This window comes from Rousettus aegyptiacus, unplaced genomic scaffold (assembly GCF_014176215.1).
Source record: "Rousettus aegyptiacus isolate mRouAeg1 unplaced genomic scaffold, mRouAeg1.p scaffold_m13_p_4, whole genome shotgun sequence".
NCBI classification, from domain to species: Eukaryota; Metazoa; Chordata; class Mammalia; order Chiroptera; family Pteropodidae; genus Rousettus; species Rousettus aegyptiacus.
In genome coordinates, this window is record NW_023416307.1 from 8,036,234 (window position 1) to 8,061,509 (window position 25,276).

Genomic DNA, 25,276 nt, shown 5'->3' on the forward strand with positions numbered 1-25,276 from the left:
ATGTATAAGATAATTTCCATATTCAGGAAATGGTCTTCACAAGCTACCATTTAGCGTGTCGTCAAAATCTGAGACATTGTGACTTTCTTAATCAAAAATATTTGAAACTTTCAGCAGAGTAGTAAGTTAAAATGATGTTACTATAAGAGAGATGGGGTGATAAAAATAGGAAAATGATTGTGTGTGTGTGTGGCCATGTGTGTGTTTGCGTGTGTGAATGTTGGTGTGCTTTTGTTTGGTAAAGGCTGAGAAAATGAAGATTTTGCATATATTTTATGTCTAATCACTATATGAAGGAAAAAAAATAACTGTTGATACTAGTGTGTGCTTTCTTAAGTCAGGAAATGATTTAAGCTTTAAAACTCCTTTATAAGGAAGCGCAAAATTCTATTCTTGGGCGAACTATTGCATGATGTAGAGTTTCTAAATGGTATAATCAGTTATTTGTTCTTTCAGTCAGTTTGCAAATTTAAAGATCCATGTTCCAGCTGTGTGTTGTGATTAGCCCTGGGGATATAAAGGTAAAACACATAGTCCCTTCTTCAAAGGATTCACAATCTTTAGTTAGATGGTAAGTAGTGCATCATTCATTCACATTATACTTATGATTGACTTGGCCTGGCTATCTGTACTGATATATCTTTATATCAGTACAGATCAGGAGAGTGTTCATAGGACTGAATATCTAATGTAGATCACTTTGGAGTAAAAGAGAAAGGGTGAGAGGTCCTATCAGCCATACTTGATGGAACTGGCTTGTGAACAGAATGCTGAAATAAATTTCATCAAGGACGCAAAATGATATTGTAAATAACGAGAGCACATGAGAATTTTATAATAAAGAAATTTCACAGTGGATAGGGTCAGCATAAGAAACAATAAGCTTCTTGTTACAGCAAGTGTTGAAGTCTCCAGTGCTTAGAAAGGAAGGCTTTATGAAGCATAACAAAGAGGAGCTAACACTTAATCTTAGTAATGTACTATCTGTGAAAATTTTCGTAAGTTTTCTAACTTCTTTATACCCCAATTTCCATATTGTAAGTTACCTACAACTTTTACAGTTTCATTAGGATCAAATAGATGAAAAAGTCTGAAGGAAATTCGTGACTTACTAAATATTCAACAGTGTTATAATAAAGGATTTTTTTGGCGTGTTATTTTGGTTTGAAGAAAATGGCCACCTAGAGTTGATAAACATTTATTGAGGAGTGGCCCTTGTGGTAAAAATGTATCAGAAATTTATATTCACAAGTAATTGGATTCATAGGAACTCTGTGATATACAGCGTTGAGAAGTTTCTGTACAGGGCAGCATTGTGTTACCATTAAAATCTCCTTTGAGGTGATTAGTGAGTAGTAAGCTAGTCAAGGTAATTAGTCAAGCTCATTGGAATAGTTGCATTCCAGTACCTAAACTTCCCTACCCTCCACAGAGTCCTATTACATGAAATATGTCTTTGTAATCCTGCGTTCAAATAATTGGGTAATTGATGGAAACTTACTTTACAGATTTGTACTTGGCTCAAAAAAATGTATGGGTGACAAAAACCAAACACAGTTTCCCAGTAAAAATTGGAGACTCGACACTAATAATTTAAGGCAGATGCTACAGCTATGAATTTTCCAAGTCATCTTGTTATGAACTGACAGGAATGATTTGCACATACCAGATATTGAATGAAATGTTTATTGCATGAATCACAAAATTGATGGTATACTCTGGCTCTATATAAAGGTTCCAGGGTAGTAGGTGACATTTCAACTTCAGAAAAATCCTTCTGTACCTCAACTGAAACCTTACCCTTTGCCAACATGTGTTGCAACTATTATGGAAACCCCTATGGGAACTGTGTCTATAGTTGTGGCTATGGCTGTGGCTATGGTTCCAGATATGGCTGTGGCTGTGGGTCTGGCTATGGCTGTGGTTATGGCTGTGGATATGGTTCTGGCTATGGCTGCGGCTGCTGTACCTACCGACCATTTTGCTACAGAAGATGCTATTCCTCTTGCTGGTAGAACATGATCCTAGAACATGCCATGCCTCCAAAATGATATTTCAAGATTAACACTTTTTCCCCAAAGGATGCCTCATTTTATCATCTTTACATTCAAATAAGGATTGGATACCACCTGTATTTACTTCAAAGAAACTTTGTTTTTGAAGGATTATGAATGCTTCCATTACTTTACTTGAAGACGGAAGATTTGATTATGATTATGTTCAAAATGTAAACTCTTAGTTATCCTAGCCTATGATTTTGAGTTGTCCATGAGCATAAATATTCCATAGTTGGAGGAACTTATATTTTTTCAATAAATGTCATTTGTTCCTGCAAATATTTGTGTCTTCCAGACTGGAATCATCACTGATGTTAGTATTTGTAAACTTTCTGTGAAGTTAGGCAACCAGTGCATTAGCTGAGCCGTAGGTTTATTTATTCCTTCAAGTACTATTTATTTAGTGTCCATTCTTTCACTAATACTATTATATTTTTTTACTGCAAGGCTGTAGTAAATCTTGATATTAGGTAATATGAGCACTTGAATGCTCCTTTTCAAAATTATTTTGGCTGTTTTAGTTCTTTTGGTTTCCATCTAAACATTAAAATTAGCTTTTCAATATCTACAATTATATCCTGCAGATACTTTAATTGGGGTTGAGTTAAATATAGATTTACTATAAGAATAGACATTTTAACAATACTTGTTTTTCCAATCCATAAACATGCCATATCTTTGAATATATTTAGGTCTTTTTTGATTTCTGTGGTGGTCTCTAATGCAACATTAAAAAAAGAGTGATTATTTTTGTACTTAAAGATAATCTAGTAGGGGTGTCAGACAAAAGTTTAAAAACCAATCAGACATCTAAATAAAAAAAAATACAAATAAACTTGCTACAGAAATATCAAATGGTCTGCCAAAACTGCAAGAAGAAATAATCTTAATAGCACTTCATCAATAAAATAAATCAATAATAATATTCCAAAGCAGAAAGCATCAGACCAAGATGTATTCACTGATAAATTTTACAAAACATCGAAGAAATAAGTTATACCAATTCTGCATAATCACTTCCAGAAGACAGAAGGAATTCTTCCCAACTAATTCTATAAGTCAAACATTACCCTAATACCAAAACCAAATAAAGACATTATAAGAAAAGACAACTGAAGACCAATACCTTAAATGAATGAAAATATAAAAATTCTCAACAAAATGTTATTAAATTGTATCCCACAATATATAAAAATAGTTATACATCATAACAAAATAGGATTTGTCCCAATTAATCAAGGCTAGTGCAACCCTCAAAAATTGCTTAATGTAGCCCATCACATCAAAAACATATAAAAGAAAAACCACATGATCATTCCAATAGTTGCAGAAATGGTATTTGACAAAATTCAACACCCATTCATGACAAAACCTTTCGGTGACCAGGAATAGAGAAGAACTTCCTCAACTATATAAATAATATCTACGAAAACCCTGAAGCGAATGTTATACTTAATGATGAGATACCAAAAGCTTTCTTGCTAAGGTCAGAAAAAGGGCAGAAATGTCCTCTTTCACTACTCCTTTTCAACATTATTCTGGAAGTCTTTGCTGATGTATTAAGACAAAAAAAAAAGTTATACTGATAAGAAAAAAAATTAAACTGCCTTTTTCCTCAGATGACAATATTGTCTACATAGGAAATCTGAATAAATTTATAAAAACACTTCCTGGAATTAAAAGGAGATTATAATAAGGTTGGAGTATATAAGGTTAAAATATGAAAGTTAATTACTTTTTTACATATCAACATTGAACACATGGAATTTGAATTTAAAACATAATGCCACTTACAGTAGCAGCCCCCAAATAGAATACTTTGGTATAAATCTAAGAAATTGTATATAATCTATATGAAGAAAACTACAAAACTTTTCAAAGAAATTAAGAAACAACAAAAAAAGTCAAGAGATATTGTTTCATGTTCATATATAGTAAGACTTAATATTGTCAAGATGTCATTTCTTCCCAACTTCATCTATAGATTCAAAGCAATCTCAAACAATTTATTTTTTGGATGTTGGCAAACATATTATAAAGTTTATATGGAGAGGCAAAGACCCAGAATAGCCACACAGCATTGAAGGAGAAGAACAGAGATAGAGAACTGACACTATCTGACTTCAAGACAGTATAAACTATAGTCATAAAGACAGTATATCTAGGTGAAAAATAAGTTGATCAACAGAGCAGGATAGAGGTCCAAGAAATAGACTTATATAATTAACTGATGTTTGAGGAAGGGGTAAAGAAAATACAAAGGAAAACAGGTTTTTCAACAAATGGTACAGAAACAACTGGACATCCACATGCAAACAAACAAACAAAACCCTGGAAACAAACATTGCACCCTTCATAAATATTAACTCAAAAAAGATCACAGACCTAAATGTAAAATGTAAAATTATAAGACTTCTGGATGTTAATATAGAAGAAAATCTAGATAATGTTGAGTTTGGCAATGACTTTTTAGATGCAAAACCAGAGATATGATCCATGAAAGAAAGAATGGATGAGCTGGACTTCATTAAAATTGACCACTTCTTCTCTGTGAAAGACAATGGCAAGAGAATGAGAAGATAAGCCCCAATCCAATATAGGAGAAGATATTTGCAAAAGACATATCCGATAAAGGACAGTTATTTAAAATATACAAGAACTCTTAAAACGCAACAATAACGAACAAACGACCCAATTAAAAAAATGGCCAAAGACTTTAACACCTCACTAAAGAAGATATACAGATGGCAAACGAGGACATGATACAAATGAAAACAGTGCAAATATATCACTCTGATGGAGGGTGTTGGTAATGCAGAAGGCTATGCATGGGTTGGGGCAGAGGGTGTATGTAAAAATCTCTGTAGTTTCTGTTCAACTTTGGTGTGAATGTAAAATTACTCCGAAGAAGAAAGTTTAATTAAAAAATCATATGGTACTGTTTCAGATAGGAAGGTCAAGTTAAGTGTCTGAAGAAATGACAACTAAGCTGGCATTTGTCTAATGGGTAGGTGTCAGAACTAGGGGAGGACTAATGCAGGCAGAGGGGAGAACAGTGTAAAGGCTGTAAGGGGATAGTTTAGTGTACTTAGAGACTGTAAGGAGGTCCAGGTGACAGGAAGGCAGAAAGAATCAAGGCGAGAGTGGTAGATAGGGGCCAGATGGCCTGATAGTCTAAGGAGTCAAGATTTGTTAGATTTTATTTTAAGATACTTATTGGTTAATCCATCTATTTGTCCTTGTCTTTGCAACTTCTTCATTCCTTTTCTGCTTCTTTATAACATTTCATATCAACTACAAACCCAAATCCACACCATTTCCACCTGTGTGTGGATTGGACTGTGGAAGAAAGAAAAAAAAAATATTTTTAGTGTCTGGACTTGGAAATTTGAAAGGGCAGCTCAGAGAGTGAGGCGAATGGAGGAGGAGGGTATAAGAGGGAGTACTTAGAAGTATACATCCCACAACATTTTGTGTTAAAGGCACTATTCCCTCCCCTCCCCATATTTAAATAAATGTTACATGGAACACAGATTAATATTAGTTTCCTACTTTAAGGAGCCAAAATTAGAGGAACATGTTTGAAATTACAAGGAGGCTATCTTCTTAATATGTGACAGTTTTATAAACATAATGGCTGAAAATGGATTTTAGTGCCAGAAGGGGTTATCTAGCTCTGAGAATGTCTGAGTCCAGGCGACATTACTACTTACTCTGGATGACATAAAGAAATTAAAACACACAGGAGCCAGATGGATCTGTCTGATCTTTAACACTTCTTCCTACTTTAATTTTTTAAAAAAGTTGATCTTATAATTTAAACAAAATCTGTAAGGCATAGTGTTAGAGTCACTGAAAAATGTGGCAGTATTCTTAAAAACAATAAGAAAGAGGTGAGAGAAATAACTATAGTTTTGGAAGATGGTCAGAGATGATGAATATATTTTAAATATCTTATCCCATAGAAGAGACAAGGCACGAAGGTTGGCATGAGGTAATTAATAGCAACCATATTTGCAAAGTAAGGCTGTAGCATTTGCAGAAACTTAAATCTAGAGAAGGCAAGATAAAAATATTTAATATTAACCAAAGGCTATATTAGAGACTTATGGGAGAGGAATCAGGGACAGAAGTATTGTGCATGCAAGGAAGGATCTTGACACTAGGAACTCTTCTGATGGTGAGTTCTGAGAGATTTGGATTGTAGAGAAATTACTAACAAGAAGAGACTTCCCAGTAAAATGGCATCATTTAAAACAAGGAGTTGAGAATTCCTCAACACTGAAAATATTCAAGGAGAAGTTGCTTGCATGTCTTTGGAGATGTATTATAGATCGTGTGTTAGGTCAAGAAAATTTAGGTATACAATTTTGATTTGGAAACAAACTTTCCAAGATTCAGCCTTTGCTAAATGACATTCATAATTCACATTCTGGTAGTTTCACTGAATGGGTTAAAGGCTCCAATATAGACATCAGAACGTGGAATTTTTTCAGCAGATCAAGCATTTTAAAGGTAGAGAATACTGCCTAGTTGTGTGAGGAGTCAGATCAAATTACATTTGACTCAGATTGAATTGACATCTAAGTAGAAAGAGGATAAAGAGAGGGAAAGTGTATTTGCATGCATGTGGTTCTCATAGTACCTTTAGAAAGTCATGAATCAGGAGGGACCATTTTATGATGAATGACACATTACTCATCTTTGCTGCAATCTTCAACTGCAATATGGTCACCTTCCCAAAGGAGACTGACTCGACTTTTACATAGCAATCCTATGACAATCTTGGAATGCAGACTACTTACTCCCTATCAAACACGACCTGTTTTCAAGTTCAGTGCATCTAATTTCAATAGATGTTCATGCTGACTGAGCCTCAGAATAAGCCGCGAAGCCAAGCTTTGTGCCATATTGTTTTAGTCTGTATTTTTAGAAAAATGTTATTGTTTAAAATGTTTCAGGCAAAGTACAGTGAGGTCAATTACACATGTGGTAGTTCATTTTCTAAAGGAATTGGGTCACTTCTAAAAAGTCATTGCGAAACCCCCCCCCCACACACACACGTACTCACACATACACTAAAACCATAGCAACTATAAAGTAAAATCTTATACTTTTAGTATAATAAATATATTCATACAAGTAAACATAGATCTTTGAAAAACTGTTTATTTGGAAATGCTTATGCTTAGATAAAAGAAAAGGGAAAAATAAAGAGAATGTACTGTGTCTACTATATATTAGGATCCGGGCTATACCCTTCGTATTTCCTATATCTTTTCTATAGGTCTCTCAATAAATTTTTAAATACCATGTAGTTATTTTTATTTAACAGTTGCAGAAACTGAGGTTTATAAACTCAACGACATTTTCCATGGTCAAATAATTAGTAAATAGCTCAGCCAGGAAATGAATCAATTTGTTTGCCATGACAAGCTGTATTTATCACAGAGCCTCTGAAACTTTGAAGAGAGATGTACAAGTTATCTAACCTTACTGCCTCTGAGCTTCAAGCTCACCCTGCAGCATATGCTCTGTGATAACTTAAGCTGGATTTTCCTTAAGCATTTCTCGTTTAGTGTGAGCATAGGCATTAAGCTTCCTCAGTAGAGGCTGCTGCAGAGATGTTGTAGGAGCAAGCAGTTCTGCATTTTTTGACTGCAGCCTTGGAAGGAAGTACATGGTGTTAGCAGTGTGGCCATGAGGACAGCTGATGAAGATCAACTGAGCAGTGGGTGCAGAATAGGTTGGATCCTCAGCGATGTTGGAGCTTCAGCCCGGCAATAACTTTAATTGACCCCTCCCCCTTGATGAAACCCAGCGCCTCGAAGGTTTCTCATCCATGAGTCTCCATAGGCTTCCTGCACACACAGACACTCATATTCCCTATACAGGCTGCTCTCCCATCACCTGCTTGTGCTCCAGGTCTCCCCAGACCTTCTCCACCTCCACGCTGCCTGTTGCTAATTGTTTTTTCACCCTGAGTTGTCTCCTGCTTGCCCAGTAACTGGCCGAACCACCGAACTTCTCTCCTATCCAGTAGGCAGGGGTACCCTTCTAAGTTCTTTCTTCCTTGAGTATTCTAATAATTTTTTTTACATTAACCTTTTTCCATTTAACCTACTGGATGGTTTCCATCTCTTGATTGGACCCAGATAGCTGCAGAGATCTCTAGTTCTAGCAGTTCTTGTGTGTGTATACACACACACACACACACACACATATACACATATATATTATATATATAATATATTAAATAATATATAATATATTAAATATATATATGTATTTACTAGTGTGTAAAGGGAAAAGCAAAGATGGAGGATAAAGTAACCACAAAAAGCTGCAAACCTGGGAAAAAATAAAGATTTGTTTATGAAAGAAATGTAATGGACTAAGAAGTCCACTTGTCAGGGAAGCAATGGGGAAATATAATATCAAGTTAAAAGTAAGGACAAACAATAAATACCATGAAAATTTCAACTATTATTAACATTATGATTATAAGGTATCCAACAAAAGTAATATAAGTAAATATCGTTACTAAAATATTATTTGATGGAGAAGACAGGTGAGAATAAAATCAAGAAAATATTACAGAGTCTGGAAGTATAAATAGTGATCGATTACATTTTAGTGTGAAGAATGTCACAAACATGAGACCAGTCAGAAAACTCGTGAACAGACAGCCATTTAGGAACTGGACTTTAATAAATAAGTTATTAAACCAAGGCATTTTTCCTCACTCTAAGTTGAAATTCTTAGAAAATTTTGTCCTTTTTGTTTAAACAATCAATAATAAATTTTACAGAATTTACCCATTAGGAGTTTAACAAAACTTTTTGCCCCAAAGAAGGAAATGTTATAACCTGACTGGAAAAGTAGGGGATAGGCAGATTTTATTGCAGAGAGGAGGAGAATATTTCAGGGAGTGTATATAACATGTTGAAATACTCAATTCCTTGTCAAAAATCCATAAAAAATGATTATGATAGAAAAAAAACCCAAAAATATTAAGACAGAAAAAAAATGTTGATGCTGATGCTGATGATAATGTTGAGGAAGAGGATACTAATAGTAGTGAGTGTAACTTCATGTTTAATAGATGATTTCTAAGATGTTGAAAGGGCTAAGAAATAAACACACATTTGTAGGTCAAATATACTTTGGTGAAGTGTTATGTCATGGCCACTTAGTGCAATTATGAAAGATAAAATTATGGTTGTTTAAGCGTGGGTGCTTAGGAAATGTATCCTTATTTTGTTTTAAGGCTTGAGAAAATGTCCAGGATAGCAGTAAATAAATTACGGCATTCTAACAAAATTGTTGTACACAGAATGAGCTCATTTTAGACAAATAGTTGTAAAATGAGAGAACAGGGCCCATGTGAGGTATGACCCATCCGTCCCTGGAAGTATATAAAGGTCTTAGAAAAGTAGGTGATCCTCAGACTTCAGAAATACCCTCCTACACCTCACCTGAAACCTCACCTCCTGACACCATGTATTGCAACTACTACGGAAACTCCTGTAGGGGCTGTGGCTATGGCTGTGGCTATGGCTCTAGCTGTGGATATGGCTGTGGATATGGCTCTGGATATGGCTGTGGCTGTGGCTATGGCTCTGGCTGTGGATATGGCTGTAGATATGGCTCTGGATATGGCTGTGGCTGTGGCTATGGCTCTGGCTGTGGATATGGCTGTGGCTATGGCTCTGGCTGTGGATACGGCTGTGGCTATGGCTCTGGCTGTGGATATGGCTGTGGATACGGCTGTGGCTATCGCTCTGGCTGTGGATATGGCTGTGGCTATGGCTCCCGCTATGGCTGTGGCTATGGATGTGGATATGGCTCTGGCTGCTGTGGCTGCTAGCCATTTTGCTATAGAAGATGCTATTCCTTTTGCTGCTAATCATCACTACACATCACGCTGTGCCTTTGAAACAATCACTCCAAGTCCAGTTGGAATTTTCTTATTTATTAATGTCACACCAAAGTGAAGAATTATTGTCTGTCGGGAACCTGATTAACCTCAAAGGAACTGCTTGCAACTGATGGACACCGAGTAGTTCTATGACATCACTGAAGACAGAAGATCTTATTCTGATCATTTTTCAAATGTAAATTCTTACAGCTTTTTTCCTGTCTCTGTACTATTGCTACTTGCACAAGCACAGGAAGATTATACAATTGGAGTATGCTAAAATGGAGCAAAAATAGTAGTTTCTTAATAAAAGTTTTTATTTACAAATGAGTCTGGTTTTAACTCAGAGTCATTATTAATTTCAGGGTTTGTGGCCCCCTGGAAAGCTGGGTGACCAGGTTAAGGATAAGACTCAGGATAAGTCTATGTGTTTTTAATGGTTAAATTCGAATATCAGTTCTTTTTCATATTTCTTAATGAATTGTATGTTCATTTATTTCATTATGTCCAAACATAAACACAGATATCACACCCAGCATTTCTTTTCTTTCTTTTCTCCCTCTCCTCTCCTCCCCTCCCCTCCCCTCCCCTCTCCTCCCCTCCCCTCTCCTTTCTGCATCAGTGCGGTAGGTAATTCTCCAGGGCTAGGGAAAGAGAGGGACCAGATTCAGTAAAGCCTTTGCAGAAGAACTCATGGATGTGGTTAGAGACTAATGTGATGACGAATAGTCTTTTTCAGTTCTTGATGAGACATTGGGATCTATCCATTATAGGTTGCTGAGAAATTATATGATGTGTTGATAATAATTTAGTTGCCTTGAGAAACAAACAACTCACTACCATAACCATTCAAGAATGAATGAGCTGGTCATCTGCCAGGAGTATGTATGCAGAATGGCAAAGCACTTTGCTACTTATTAGATTTATTACTTTGGTCTAGTGACATAGTCACTCCTTAAAACTAAGTTTCCTCATAAGAAAATGTGGATAAAATATCATCTCAATATTGTGGGTGGTTCATATTTCATAATATTTTCAAAGACAATTTGCACAGCATGAACCATTGTAAAGACTTGCTAGAATGAATTTCTCTGTTCTTTGGGAAGTTGCAGAGGGAAAGCAGTAATCAGAGCTTTAAGAAATTAATACATTTATTTGTATAACTCTCTAAAACCTATTCTCTGTAATCAGTAATAGATGTTTTATAATCAACATTTATGTTCACCTAAATCTCTAGTCGAAAAATTTTAAATTTTGCATATTTTTAAGAGTAGTCATACTCTCAGATGTAATCTGTTTTTCTACAATGCTAATCCTTTAGTGACCCCAAAATTTGAAAGAAGAATCTCAGTCCACAGCCATGCCACCCTGAACGAGCTTGATCCCGAGTCTGGTCTCGGAAGCTAAGAAGGGTTGGGCCTGGTTAGTACTTGGATGGGAGACCACCTGGGAAGACCAGGTGCTGTAAGCATAAAAAATAAAATATAAAGGATTGTAAGCTGACAAGGTCCTTGCAATCTGTGAGGTCAACCAAGTGTTGCCTCACCTCGCTTTAAAAAAAAAAAAAAAAAAAAAGATTTTCAATTGTTTTCTATATTGAAACCATAGAATGATTTGAGGCCAAAAGATTTATAGATACAATGTATACATTACCTCTAATTACTGAAATGAATATGTTATAATGCTAAGCTCAATTTGAATATTTCAAGTAACAATTTGATGTACAAAATACTTCAATCACATTATAGTTGGTTTAACATTCTAATAATTAATTTTCTTAGGATTTGGTTGTGTTTACTTTATTAAAGTTCAATTATGAGAAATTGAATAAATACGTGGAGTGCATATACATTTTTAGTTGATGCCCATTTAGCTTAATAGTATTTCTTAAGGTTATACGGTTTGTAAATGGTGAAGCCAGAATTCTGACCCAATTCTCTCTGATCTCAAAAGATTTTTCACATTGTGAAGATTCATAAATTAACCTAGGAATGGGTGATAAAACCCAAATTTTAAAAGAAGCAAAGACATAATGAGAATCTGAAAGATACTTCAGTGACAGTTTTTGTGCAGATGATGCAATCTAAGGGATCTGTAAAGAAAGATTTTTTTTAAACAAAAATATGTGATGAAATACTGTAATATATTTAGCTTTAATTTTCATAAAAAATTTTCTAGGAAAACAAGTCCTAAAAAAACAGAAAAAAACAATTTATGAAAAACTATTTTTTGCAATTTGGGGTGGGGGCAAGAAAAGTGGCTATAACTAAAGAGAGAAAGGGCTTCAGAATAGAAAAATCATCCTTAAATATTGGCAACTTTAAAATTGTGACAAAGGCTGACAAAGAAGGATTTGAAAATAAGTCATAAAATTACTACTTGGGGTCTTTAGAACACAAGAGAATCAGCACTACTGATCAGAAGGTTAAATTTACTCTAAGAGACTTGGCGTGCAACAAGGGTTTAAATAGATGCAATTAGACATTGAAACATAATTCACATTTTATTGTGGAAATTTGTTATCGAGGACCTATTTTGATATGAATAGATTTCTGCAATGGAAGCGCAAATATTATCTGAGACCAATATTATATGACAAACAAGACTCAGATGTCCTTGATCACAGTGAAGAGCTTTGTTAAGAGCATTAGGCTGTTTTCTGGAAATATCCATGTCCCATCCTTTCTCAAGAGCTAGATGATTGTAAATGACATAGAAACTGTAGCTCTTGGTGCTGATTCTGTCTATGCATAGATGAGAAAAAAGTCTTTGATAGAATTAAATAATTCTTACTAAAATACTTAAAATGCAAAATAAGAAAGCCATTTAAATATAATAAAGCAACTTAACAAAATAAAAGCAATTAATTTTATCTACATTAGTGAAATAAAATAATTTCAGTTAAAATTAAGGAGAGAGTTGGAAGCTGTCATGATCATCATCAAGTGTAAAGAGAGAAGAAAATAAAATAACAGGTTCTAACATTGGGAAAAATGATCTTTTTGATGATTATATCTTTGCATACATAGAAAACTCAGTATACTAAAGTAAAATAATACTAAAATTAATCAAAAAATTTGTAAGCTATATGGACACCAGAAAAATGTTAAAGAAGATTTTTTTTGTTACTTATGTTTAAAAAATGGGAAAATGATTTTTATAATATGATATAACTATAAAAGTCTCAGGAAAAAATTATCAAGAAAGATGCAAAGACATTTTTGAAGAATACCATAATATCTTATTTTAAAAAAATCTATAGTGGATATGCAGATCTTTTCTTGAATAAAAAGACCTATCATGATATGTAAATCTCTATATTAATATGTAAGTTAAGATATCTACTGGATTCTTCATTAAATACAATTATTATAAATATATATAAACTACATCTCTAAGACTCATCAAGAAATAATAAAAAAGAATATATTTTCAGTTTAAGAATAAAAAATAGAATAAAAGAATATAATAAAGAATTTTGAGAAACATACAAGTACCTTTGAGACTGTAAGATATGATAAAATGTATAGTATAATGCAGTAAGAAGTTTTAATAAATAGTGCTAATCTAGAAAACAGTAAATGTGGACTTTGAATTATACTACATAAAAATATTTCAAAAGGATTAAAGATTTAAATATAGCAAAACAAAGCAAAAATATTCTTGCAAAATAGAAAATCAATGAGAATACATATATATAATCTATGGATAATGTAGACCTCTATCAAGCAGACAGCTAGAAGCTATGAACAAAAAGATAGATAAATAAAATAAAGATAACAGAAGAGTATTAATGTCTTAATACTGTACAGAAAGCCGTACAACCCAATAAAAAAAAATAGGCAGAGAATATAAGTAGACAGTCCATCTAAGAGAAATACAAATGTCCAAATATATTAGCAGGTATTCAAATTCACTCATTATTAGGGAAATTCAAAATCAAAAGCACGAAAACAATATTTTTGTCAGATATGGCTAACAAACTTTTTAAAATTGAGACTATTTTTTTAGGAAGTGTTAGTGATGAGAAGGAAGAAAGACTTCCATATGGCCCCTGCCATATGTATGCAAATTAAATTTTTACACCTGTTGCTGACAGGGAGCTGGGAAAGCAAGTTCACTCATGCAGTGTGGGGGGAGGTGGTTCCTCTGGCTTCTGCTAAGGACAGTGGGACGGGAGACTGCTCTTGGTTTGCCTACGGGTGTGGTTACTATAGCTATGGATTAGCCACTGACCAAAGGTGCCATTTATTTTTCTTCTATATTGTTACTTCCAACATATTCCATATATTTTAACAATTTTAACATGGTCTTCTAAGATTATTTCCTTCTCTGATCTTATATTCAAATTATTTTCCTCTCAGTACAAGTTTGTAAGTCACTATAAATACTTTGTTGTTAGGCACTTGCTTACAACAGAAAGATTTCAGTTTTTAGAGTCCATGTTTCATTTTTGGAAGATAATATAAAAATTCATACATTCAGAAAAACACTTATGTTTGCTGATTCTGCTTTGTTATTATGAGCATATTCTAGGAATAGAAGCTTCAAATGAGGTTTCTAATAAAGTTTTCTTTACAATAGAAAGTCTGTTTTAAAATATGTGTTAGACCATTAGACAAACTATAGTATTGCTTATTTGGTTTTAGTTCAAATTAAACATCAGTTCGCAAACAAGTGTTTTAATTCTTGACACTTAAAAACAGATGTGCAAACATCTGTACTCACAGTAGGTTTTGCGAAAAGAGAGGACAGTGGATCTTTTCATTGTGCTTTGATTTTTATATTGACAGCTTTTGCAATATAAGATATTAGCGTACGGATGCATTTGTAATGGGGTAATGGGGTGAGATTGCAATGACAATAACATCGTTTAAAATGTTTGCCCTCATCCAAAGCCTAGCAAGTTGCCTCAAATAAATATTTATAAATCTGTGTTTTTTTTTTTATCAAGGTCTCTAGGTTTCTCCATTAATTTTAAAATTCAAATTTTGTATATAATACAACTAGACTTTTTCACAAATACTTAGATACTTGTATTTTTTCTAAATAAGTTATTTCTTATAAAACTGTCTTCGGCATAATTGGAAATACTTCAAAGCGCTAAGGGACAGAAAAGGGAAAGAATTCAGTGGAAGATGTTGGTGGAATTGCAGGCTTCAATTCAATTATGAAAGTGAAAGTTATTTCTGAAGAAAATTTATACCAGGAAACAGAAGAAAAATTTTAAGTGTATTGCTTAAGACTAAAAAATGTTAAGAATCAACTCAATGAAAGATTAAATGTTACTGTATTGAATGAATAAAGGTATTGGCAGAAATAGGGAAGGAAGACAGGAGAGAAATAATACCAATAAAAATTTTGAAAAGGACTAAAAGAAGTGTAAATCATAACTAATGTGGATGAAAAACATATCAGTGACTGAGGCCACACATGAAAAATATATAGAATGCAAAATTAAAAGCCATGGAGAGGAAGGTGATCAAAACGTGATAGCTATCCAATTAAATGTCACCCAGGAGATGATGGCTCTCCAAAATAAGCTTATGTGGTATTTCTAAAGAAAATAATTAGAAGTAAAAGAGAAAATCATTCAAAGGCAGAGTAGATAAATGTTAATTAAGCTGAAGAAATCAAATCTATTGATAACAAGAGCTGTAGATGTCCACTAAAATGAAAGAAATGCAGTAGTAATAAAGCATAATTCACTGAAATTATTAACATTTGAGTATAAACCAAGAAGACTTCTACACGGAATCGAGAATAAATATTATCTAAAGAGAAGAAAAAAACCAATTCTGTTCTCCAAAATATTTTCTATAGCCATTACAAAAGTAAGTAGAACATTGATTACAGTATTTTGAAAGTGTTGCTAAATTAAGAAGTTAAAAATCTAACCTCTCCTGATATTGTCCATAGATTAAGATAACATTAAATGATTTTCAAGTATACAAAGATACGGGGAGAAGATCAGTAATGTATCTTTGATGGTGGCAAAACAAAATAAAATTCCTTAAAGAAATACATTAGCCAATTGAAGATTGAATAAAAATAAATTTGTAAATAAGGAAATTTTTATCGCAAGGAGCAATGGTGAGCACCGAAACCATTTAAACATATACTTTAGTATAAACTTCATCCAAAATTGAATGAAGATATTAAATACTACAAGTAAAAAAATTTACACTATAATAATAAGTAAAAAAAATTTAGACTGCAATAATAAAAAGCAAGAGCAATTTGGGGAGCCTGGAAATAAAAAGAAACCACAGGCTATAAAGCAAAATATAGACAATAAAAAGACAAAAGGAAACTACAAATGCAAGTATGTACTTTCTATGAGTTGCACACATAAGATTAAATAAGTAGTTCAAAATTCAAAGGAAAGGCAAAGATTCATCATCAAACAGACACAAATATAAAATGAAATGCAATACTAATACTAAATTTTAAGCAAAGGTTACCTAAAACAATTATAAGAGTGTTTAAATTTTATTGATATGAACCTAAGCAAGTGACTTAGTACTGAAACCTATGAAGTGAAAACCAAAGAAAATATTATATCTAGAAGTTGACAGAAAATCAGTGATAGTGTGAAAATTATTTCTTCTCTCTAGTCCTTGAAAGACCATATTGATCACAGATAAGTAAGTCAAAGATAAAAAAGGATTTCAAGAGATATATAACATACTTTATCCTCTACAGAGAATCTTTCCAACCACTCATAATTTTTTTTTTCAGATTTAAAAATCAGTTCTAAAAGATAGAATTAGTGTAGGTTGGAGATACAGAGAATAGTATTATTAAGTTAGAAATAAATAACAGAAGTAAAATTAACAAGGTGAAAGTAAATAATTTTATAGCCAAAAAAAGGAAATAATTGTTAAAATTAAATAAATGAGAAGAATACATATAAAAACCTCTGGGATATTTTAAAAGGTGTACTTAGAGGACGGTACATAAAATTAGCACCTTTATTACCTTCTTTAACACAGTATTATTATATAAAAATGAAAATAGACATAAAAGCATTGACTTTAAAAAAGAATTATACAAAGACCAGCATAACATACATAAAAGCAGGAGAAAATAATAATGTAAGCAGAGATTAAGGGAATAGAAAACTGAGAAGCAGTACAAAGTTTAATAAATCCAAAAGCTCATAGTGCAACAGTAATAAACATCTAAGTTGTTTATCAAAGAAATTAAAAAGAGACAAGCACACAAATTAGAGTAAGTAAGAATATAAAGCCAGCAGACATAGACGTTAAACTTACTGGATAATGCTTTATATTGATATACATTATAATTTTTAAAGTCTGGAAGAATATATTATTTTCTAGGAAGATGTAAATTATTGAATATTACTAAAATAGGAGCCAAGTGCAGTTTATTATCCATGGACTTATTGAGGAAATTTTTAAATATGTACTTAAAGTTATCCAGATAGCTTCAAGTTTTCAAGACTTCTAGAAAAGACGATTCTGAAGAATTTAAATAATCTATAGGTCATATAAAAAAGTAGGAAATCTTCAAAACTTGTTACTTGTTAAATAGAACACAAAAATAGCATTTTTACTTTGACTACTGAGGCAAAAATGTAGAAAATTAACAAGTACAGTTATATTTTATAAGTGCTGTGACTAAGTGGTCATTCTTTGATTGCTAGGATAGTCCCTATTATGAATTCTTATGATTAAAGGAGATCAAAATAAAATTATTATATAATTTGATGTTAGAGAACAACACTTGATAAAATTCAACATCCAATCATAATTTAAAAAGTTATTAGTAAAATTGTTGAAAAATGTTTATGCTTTTTGAAACACATTTCAGCATGTCAATTATATTGCAATATAAAAGAGATAAAAAAATAAGGCAACAATGTGCCCTGTCATATTCTTATTAAACACAGTGGTGGAAGTTTTAGCTAGTGCAATAAAATAAGAAAAGGAAATAAAAGAATTACAGATTGAGGGAAAAAAAATTTTTAACTCTGAAAAATGCCCACAAAAGAATAACAGGACACCAATGTACAGTCACCATTGTTTTTAAAACTATTACTAGGGAATAAAATAAAACAAGTGCATGATAATATAATTTATGGATGAATTAGCTATTGACTCAGAAAACTTAGCAGCACAGCCACTGAAAAAATAATTAGAAGTAAATCATGAATTCATCGGAGTCAGTTTAAAATGAATATATCCAGATAAATACCAATAAAATCTGGTAGAAAATACATTAGAAATAGAGTGAAGTGAGGAGAGAGCCAGGGGTAATCCATTAACTTTATACCAGGGGTTCTCAAACTTTATCATGTGTTATGGTCATCTAGAGAGGTTGCTGAAACAGGATTGCTGGACCCCGTTTCCAGAGATGGTGATTCAGGATATCTGGGCAGAGTCTGAGAATTGACTGCCTTTCAAACAGGCTCCCAGGTGGTCTAATGCATTGATCCCTGAATTGCATTCAGAGTAGCTCTCTATCCTGGGAAGCTGACAAGTTAGCCAGTTACACTGCACAAAAAAACTAAACCTTGCCAAATCTTCACCACCCTTTCATTTCTACCATTTTTTGAAATCATAAATATTCATGTTTAATTTATAAATAATATAATGATAAAATGGTCTAAATAGAACTTTAACAATTCGCTACACACACATATATATTTTAAATTAAGTTTATTGGGGTAACATTAGTTAATACAGTCATATAATAAAGTACACTTCAAGCCCCTGAATTCCACTCCCTTGGTGGGAATTTTTAATCTAGCATCTATCAGTCTTGCAACTCTCCTAGGATAGGTTCACAGGTTTCTTCCAAAACCTAGGGGTAGTTAGAGAGTAAGGATAAAATCTCTACCATTATCTCTACGTCGATAATGCTGCCACCCTTAAACCTGGGAGAAGGAGAATAGGGGGAGGAGTAAAGGGAGCGGGGAGAGGGGAAAAGAGGGAGGAAAAGATAGGACAAGGAAAGAGGAAAAGGAAGGGGAAGGAGGAGAGAAAGTGGTCTGGAGAAGCTCAGAGGAAGCCTCGGATTCTTGGGAAGCAGTTTCATCATTCCAAGTTTCTCAGCATTTCAGGGTCCAGTCTAATGTGCTCTGCCCAAACCCTCTGTACTTGCTGATCATTTTTCTCAGATATTGCAATATCAGATTTGGCTGATGACTGGAGTTGTAGGACATGCTGGGGGAAGGTTTTCTTTATTTAGAGCAGAGATTCTTAAATATGAATGCACATCAGGTTCGCCCAAAGAACTTTTATTAAATGTCAGTGCCTGGACCCTATCCCTGACATTTTGATTTAACCGGTGTGAGGTGAGACTGTTGGTATTTTATAAAAGCATTCCTAGGAAATTTCATCTGCTACCGTGAATGAAAAAAACTTTCCTCTCACCTCAAAACCTGGTAAGAAAAATTGTCTAGCCCTGGATTAGAGAATTGGAAAAAAAAAAAAAAAATTCCCCAAACAACTGAATCTTTTCTCTTTAAGTCACCTGGAAATATGTACTTTCCACTTGAGGTTAAAGCTGAAAAGTACCTCTTAGTTAAATATGTGCAGAAAATCTGAAGTACCTTATAACACGTGCCAAGGCCCCAGGCAGTTCACCGCCTGTGATGGTGAATTTTGTGTGTCTACTTGGCTAGTCTGTGGACCCCAGATGTTCACTCAGAAACCAGGATAGATGTTTCTGTGGAGATATTTCTTAGATGAAATTAACTTTTAAATCAGTAGACTGAGTAAAACATTACCTTCCGTAAACACTGGCCTCATCCAATCAATTGAAGGCCAAAAAAGATTGAGGTTTACTGAAAGAGAAAATACTGTCTCCAGACTATTAACTCTTCCTTGTGTCTCCAGCCTGCTCTGCAGATTTTGGTCTTGACAGCCCCCAGAATTATGTAAACCCATTTCTTAAAATGAATCTCTCTCGTATCTTCTATTATATCCTACATATATCTCCAATTAGATCCTACATATCGTCTATTTATCTATCTAGCTAACTACCTGTCTCTAACTGGTTCTTTTTCTTTAGAGAACCCTGACTAATATACCATCCAATTAGGTGGAAATAAAATTGACTACTACATCTCTGGGGTTTATGGCTTCCCTTTGGCCCCTGAACAGATTATAGATCAATATTGAATTGCCTAAATTATGCTTAAAACCTTGTGAGTAGGTAATGGCCTTTTTGAGGTCCTCAGCTTCAATGTCTGTAGTCTCTGTTCCTGATCTCACTCCTAGTCAGAGCCCCTGAGGTGAGATTATTCATAAAGGATGGTGAATAGGGTAACTGAAATATAATGTTTGCATCTTAAAATCTTTCCAAATATCCTACAGTGTGGGGCAGCTAGACTGTGCTTTCAACAATAGCCCCTGTACTTAAGATTCCAATTTCAGAACTGCATGATAAGTCAGTTTTGGGAAAGAACAAGACAAAAGTTAAACAGAATATTAACCTTTACTGCAAAACCTTTTAGCTGTAGAAGAATGATTGCACAAATAGGCTGTTTTTCCATTATCATCTAAGCTTTCTGAATCACAGAAAGTACATTGCTAATCACCATTTGCCTTGTTTTATGCAGGTCAGAATGTTCTGAAAAATAAGAGCTTGGTAAATTAACCATTTGTGTTGCCCGGTGCTATTTTATCTGGAAATATTGCTCTGACGACTAGGCGATTGATCTTCGGCAGTGATTCTCAGATGATAGTGTGTATCATAATCACTCAGAGGGCTTGAAAAACACAGATTTCTGGGCCCTATCCCCAGAGTTTTTGATTTAGTAGATCTGGGATCATCTTAAAATTTTCATTTTTAACAAGTTTCCAAATGATGCTAATGCTGCTGGTCATGGACCACACTTTTAGAAGCTCTGGCTCTTAAAAAAAATGGAACCGAACAAGTGAACTAACAATGAAAATTGCTTCTCCCTGGATTCAGCACATGATCAACAGTGATTCACTGAGCACTTTGTATGTGTTGGAGATCACTACTGTGACAGGTCCTGTGGAGACATAGATATGATGTGGTTACCGTCGTCAAAGAACTAACTGCCTATTTGGAGAATCAAGACTAACACCCCAAGAACAAAACGTGGTCTGTAACAGCTACGTGACACAAACAGGAAGGGTGGCAGGAGTTCAGAGGCCTTTGCTAACTGCAGAAAGGTGCCACTGAGGGGAAACCTTGAACCAGGTTTGAAGAACTAGACCGACAGATTAGAGACAGGGAAAGTTCAGGGTGGGAGAATTATGTGAGGAGAGAGGCCACCTAGGGAAAATGATTGGTGTCTTGCATATGTATGACTTTAATAAATAATCTGATGATTACCATGACTTGGAGTGGTGAACGGTTTAGATGGTGGGTGAAGAGGTATATTCTAAAAGTTCTGTGAGCCATGCAGAGGAATTAGTATTAGCATAGTAGGAAATCTAGAACATTAAGCAGAAAAAAAATCAGTAATATGAAATCAGTGATAGAAAATATAAATTTAGTAATAGTGTGAAGAACAAATTATAGTGGGAAAATGCAAGATGCCTTGAGTGGCTGGAGCTAAAGGTTCACTGGGGGATCCAAGAGTGAGAAATTAGGGCCAGAATTTGGCTTGTTGCAATAAGAGATTAAGAAAATGGATCTGCAACATTCCCAATGGAACCATATATAAATGAGCAAAGGCGATACTTTTATCCTGAACTTGGGTAATCATCAGAAGAGAAAGTGCTACTATTAGTAGAAATATCTCCACTTTGGCTGGAAAGATGTATTTAATATTAGATACATGGATTTGAGGTTATGATAACACATCCAAGAAGACAGTTACATAGGTGAGATTTATAGATTCAAGAAAGAGGAGAGTACATGGTTCATCGGTTTGAAAGTGACAATATTATTTCGTTATTTAAAGCTGTAAATGAGAGAAAATGTACACATACATGCATATTTATCCTTTAAGTATTAATTGAGGGTCTTCTTATAGGCCAAACACTAAATTATGATACAAAATGGAATTTAATGAGAGAATCTAGAGGAAGACGGAGTAATGTGAAGGGACCGAGTGTTGGAGGACGTCCTCAGTTAAGGTAAAAGCAGAGGAATAAGTGAGAAAACGTGTGAGAAGTATAGGAGTAGAACGATAATGAGGATGGTATGGAAAGAGATTGAAGAAGGTAGTGAACACAGCAGAAGTAAAAAAAATGGGAAAAGTTTATTGGGCTTGGGAAAAGAAAACAATCAAAATTAGGAGTAGACAGAAAAGAAAGTGTCGTTAAAGAGACTGTTGAAGAAAAAGTCAGAGAGAAATAAAAGCGGAAACAAGGCAGGATGCAACAGCGGTGGCAGACTAATAATTGGAGAAGAGAAATTAAAAAAAAAAGAAAAAAAGAGCCATAGTCTCTGAGGCCGAAGATAATATAGAAAGGAGATATGATTTATTTTCAATACAATCATTCCCTTTCAAAATTAAATGTGTTTATTAACATAAATCTATAATTATTAAATATTTCTTACAGATGATGTAATCCACTATAAATTATTTGCCACTTTAAAGTACACATTAATGAACATTGACTTTGGACTAACAGATTTCCATTAATGTTATGATAGTATTGAGTTTTTTTTATGTGACTATTTTACATAACTAGATAAATTAAATCTAATAAATATAAATTACAAAGTAGTGGGATCATATATTACTTATTTTATATTTTCCATTTTTTTTTGTGGACAAATGAAGGTTAATAGTCACACTTTGTTTCCCTTAAATTGGAGAAATCTTCATGAAGGATAAAGAACATAAGAATTAAGCAGTTTTCTAAAGGGGAGACAAATGGAGATTTCCATATTCAATGATATAAGAAAAAAGCATAGATTCAAGAAAGAAAATTAGTTTAGAGAGTCAAGAGTATATTTGGTAAAAAGGTAGAAAATAGCTAGAGGAAGAATGTAGAAAATTTACCATTACATTTTTTAGGAATTTACTCGTGGTTTTATGGAAAGGGCTGTTGTGGTAAAAGAAGCAGGTATAATTTTATGAATTAGACTTGGGAGTACAAAAAGTCTAAATTTTATTTAGAGCAGCACAGAGTTTTCATTCATAATTACTGTGAGATCACTGGTACAAAAATGAAAAGGAGAATATGGGAAAGATGAACCAAGTAGTAAATTTTGTATTTTATTGAATGTGGTAAATTTTTTCTAATGAAAAAATTAAGATAATTACATAACATACTATCATCAGTATCTGAGCAATTAAGTAGAAAGAAATTTCCATAAGACTAAGATGAATTCTTATATGATAAGAAAATACTTGCCAGAACAATTAAGCATTTTTGGAATGGGGAAAATAGCAACCACAATTCCTTCTAGTCACTTGAAAATCAAAAATCTGAAAAGAAACAGATGCTAAAGTGAACAAAATTATGGAACAAAGTAATTCCACAGAACATATGTTGCAGTACTAGTATTCTTAAGGATGCACAAGGCAAAACTATTTCCCAGAGTGTAGAATGCATAGAGCAGAATCAAACAAAAAATTAAAAAATAATAGCAGGGTTCTAATTTTTAAAGACCTTACATATGTTACAATCAGTAACATAAGACACAAACAAACACACAATATGTCATAATACAGTTTATTTGCCACAAAAGGTGGTTCAAATAAAGTACCAAATTTCAGAAGTTTTCTTTAGGCTATCTCATTAAAACGCAGCATCATAAACAAGGTTTTTCATCTCTCATCCTCAAGTAAATACCATACTGAGGATGAGTTGAGACTAATTTGGTAGACAATTAAGTCAGCCCTATCAAAAGTTTATTTTGTAAATATTCAATTTAATCCAGGGAAATCTGCCTCCCAAATGGTTATTTAAAAAATAACCTGTTTGACCTAATATGGCCTAGATTCCCTTGTGCTGTATAAAAACGCCAATTGTTTTCTTTAAGATTTGGAGACTTGTGTGCCCGTAAGAGTTTCATAGTCTGATACATACTCTAAAATAGTACCTTTCAAAATAACTTAAAAGTTATTTTTATTTCATAGATATGTTAGTTTGCTGACCAGTCTCAGACTGGTTCTTTTGATATGATGGGTCTGAGGACATAAAAATGCTCCTATTAGATTCCAGTTGGCTTTCCGATTAGGTGAAACTTAAAGAATATATGTGAGTTGTGAATATCCTGAAAGGGACTTTATTTTATAGCATTTAACAGCATATTTTTATACTGCAAACTCTGGTTCTTGGAATACCTTTTAATATTTCCCAGACCCAGTATTCATGGAAATAGTTGGAGAAGGCTGTTTACATAAACTACCACCAATCCAGTGCAATTAGGGCTAATTCTCAAGGAAAGATCTTCGCTCAAGAGCAGTTTAGCAAATAATGATTTCAAAGAAATAGTGCATGACTGAATGAGTTGGAGAGGGGTAATGCTTGCTGTTATCTCAAAACATTGACCTGATTATGCCATTCATTTGTTCAAAAGCTCCTTTTGTCCTCCTTTTCCATTAGAATGAATTCCATACTTCTTAACTTGATATTCAAATACCTTTATTATTCAGCTCGACTTCAGTATATCAGACTCTTTTCTCTGTTTTATTCCCAAGGGGAAGAGAATTAAAAAAAAAAAAAAAAAAAAAAGGAATCCCTGCCCTCACTGAGCCTATGTTCTAGTGAGAAAAATAAACAATAAACCAAATAAATAAAATACAAATGACTTCCCTCTTAAGGCGAAGACCAGTGTTTTCTCAGGGGGTTAAAACAAGGAAACTTTGGAAAGGGCTGAATGTGTTTATTACCTCGATTGTTGTAACGAGTACCATGGTGTTTGCATATGTCTGAAATCATTAAATTGTACACATTAAGTATTTGTAGTTCTTTGTATATCATTTATACTTTAATAAATTGTCAAAAAAGGTGCAGTGGACTTCACAACATATACAGCACCAACATTACTCTGTGCGATGTTAGCCGTATCTCACTCCTAGAAAATGGCGTTGGGCTTTCTACTTGCTCTGTTTCGTGTTTTCAGCCTTGATAGTACCATTGAACTTGCATTGGCTGAATCATATTTGTCGGAGTCAATGAAAGGATTATTTATGGTCCCAATAGCCACATTGCTCAAGTTGAAAACAGCTCCGGTCACAAAGTACCCAATCTGATCAAATCTTCACCATCAAGCCTCAAGGACGCAATTGGCGTTGGATCAGAAGCTATCAAGACAATGTGGGCACAGAATGCAAAGAGCGCCAACGTGAGCATCACACTGAAATTTTCTTCTCAGGAGTGACTCTATG

General features: G+C 33.7%; 1 protein-coding gene, 1 long non-coding RNA gene and 1 pseudogene across 4 annotated transcripts in view; all 3 read left to right on the forward strand.

Annotated features, from left to right (window-relative positions):
- The window catches only part of LOC107519591, a 169,994-nt gene that overhangs the window by 54,539 nt on the left and 90,179 nt on the right, over window positions 1-25,276 (forward strand). The gene's annotated exons all lie outside the window — the stretch shown is intronic.
- LOC118601672 (keratin-associated protein 21-2-like) lies at window positions 1,775-10,259 on the forward strand. Of its 3 annotated transcripts, none has more exons than XM_036219457.1 (2): window positions 1,775-1,834; window positions 9,723-10,259. In XM_036219457.1, the coding sequence occupies exons 1-2, from the start codon at window positions 1,812-1,814 to the stop codon at window positions 9,925-9,927; spliced, it is 228 nt and encodes a 75-aa protein (XP_036075350.1). In that variant the 5' UTR covers window positions 1,775-1,811; the 3' UTR covers window positions 9,928-10,259. The 3 variants fall into 3 exon arrangements, with proteins under 3 accessions (XP_036075350.1, XP_036075349.1, XP_036075348.1); XM_036219456.1 differs by lacking the exon at window positions 1,775-1,834 and adding an exon at window positions 8,733-9,632 and having other exon boundaries at window positions 9,771-10,259; XM_036219455.1 differs by lacking the exon at window positions 1,775-1,834 and having other exon boundaries at window positions 8,733-10,259.
- Window positions 11,329-11,449, forward strand: LOC118602640 (annotated as a pseudogene).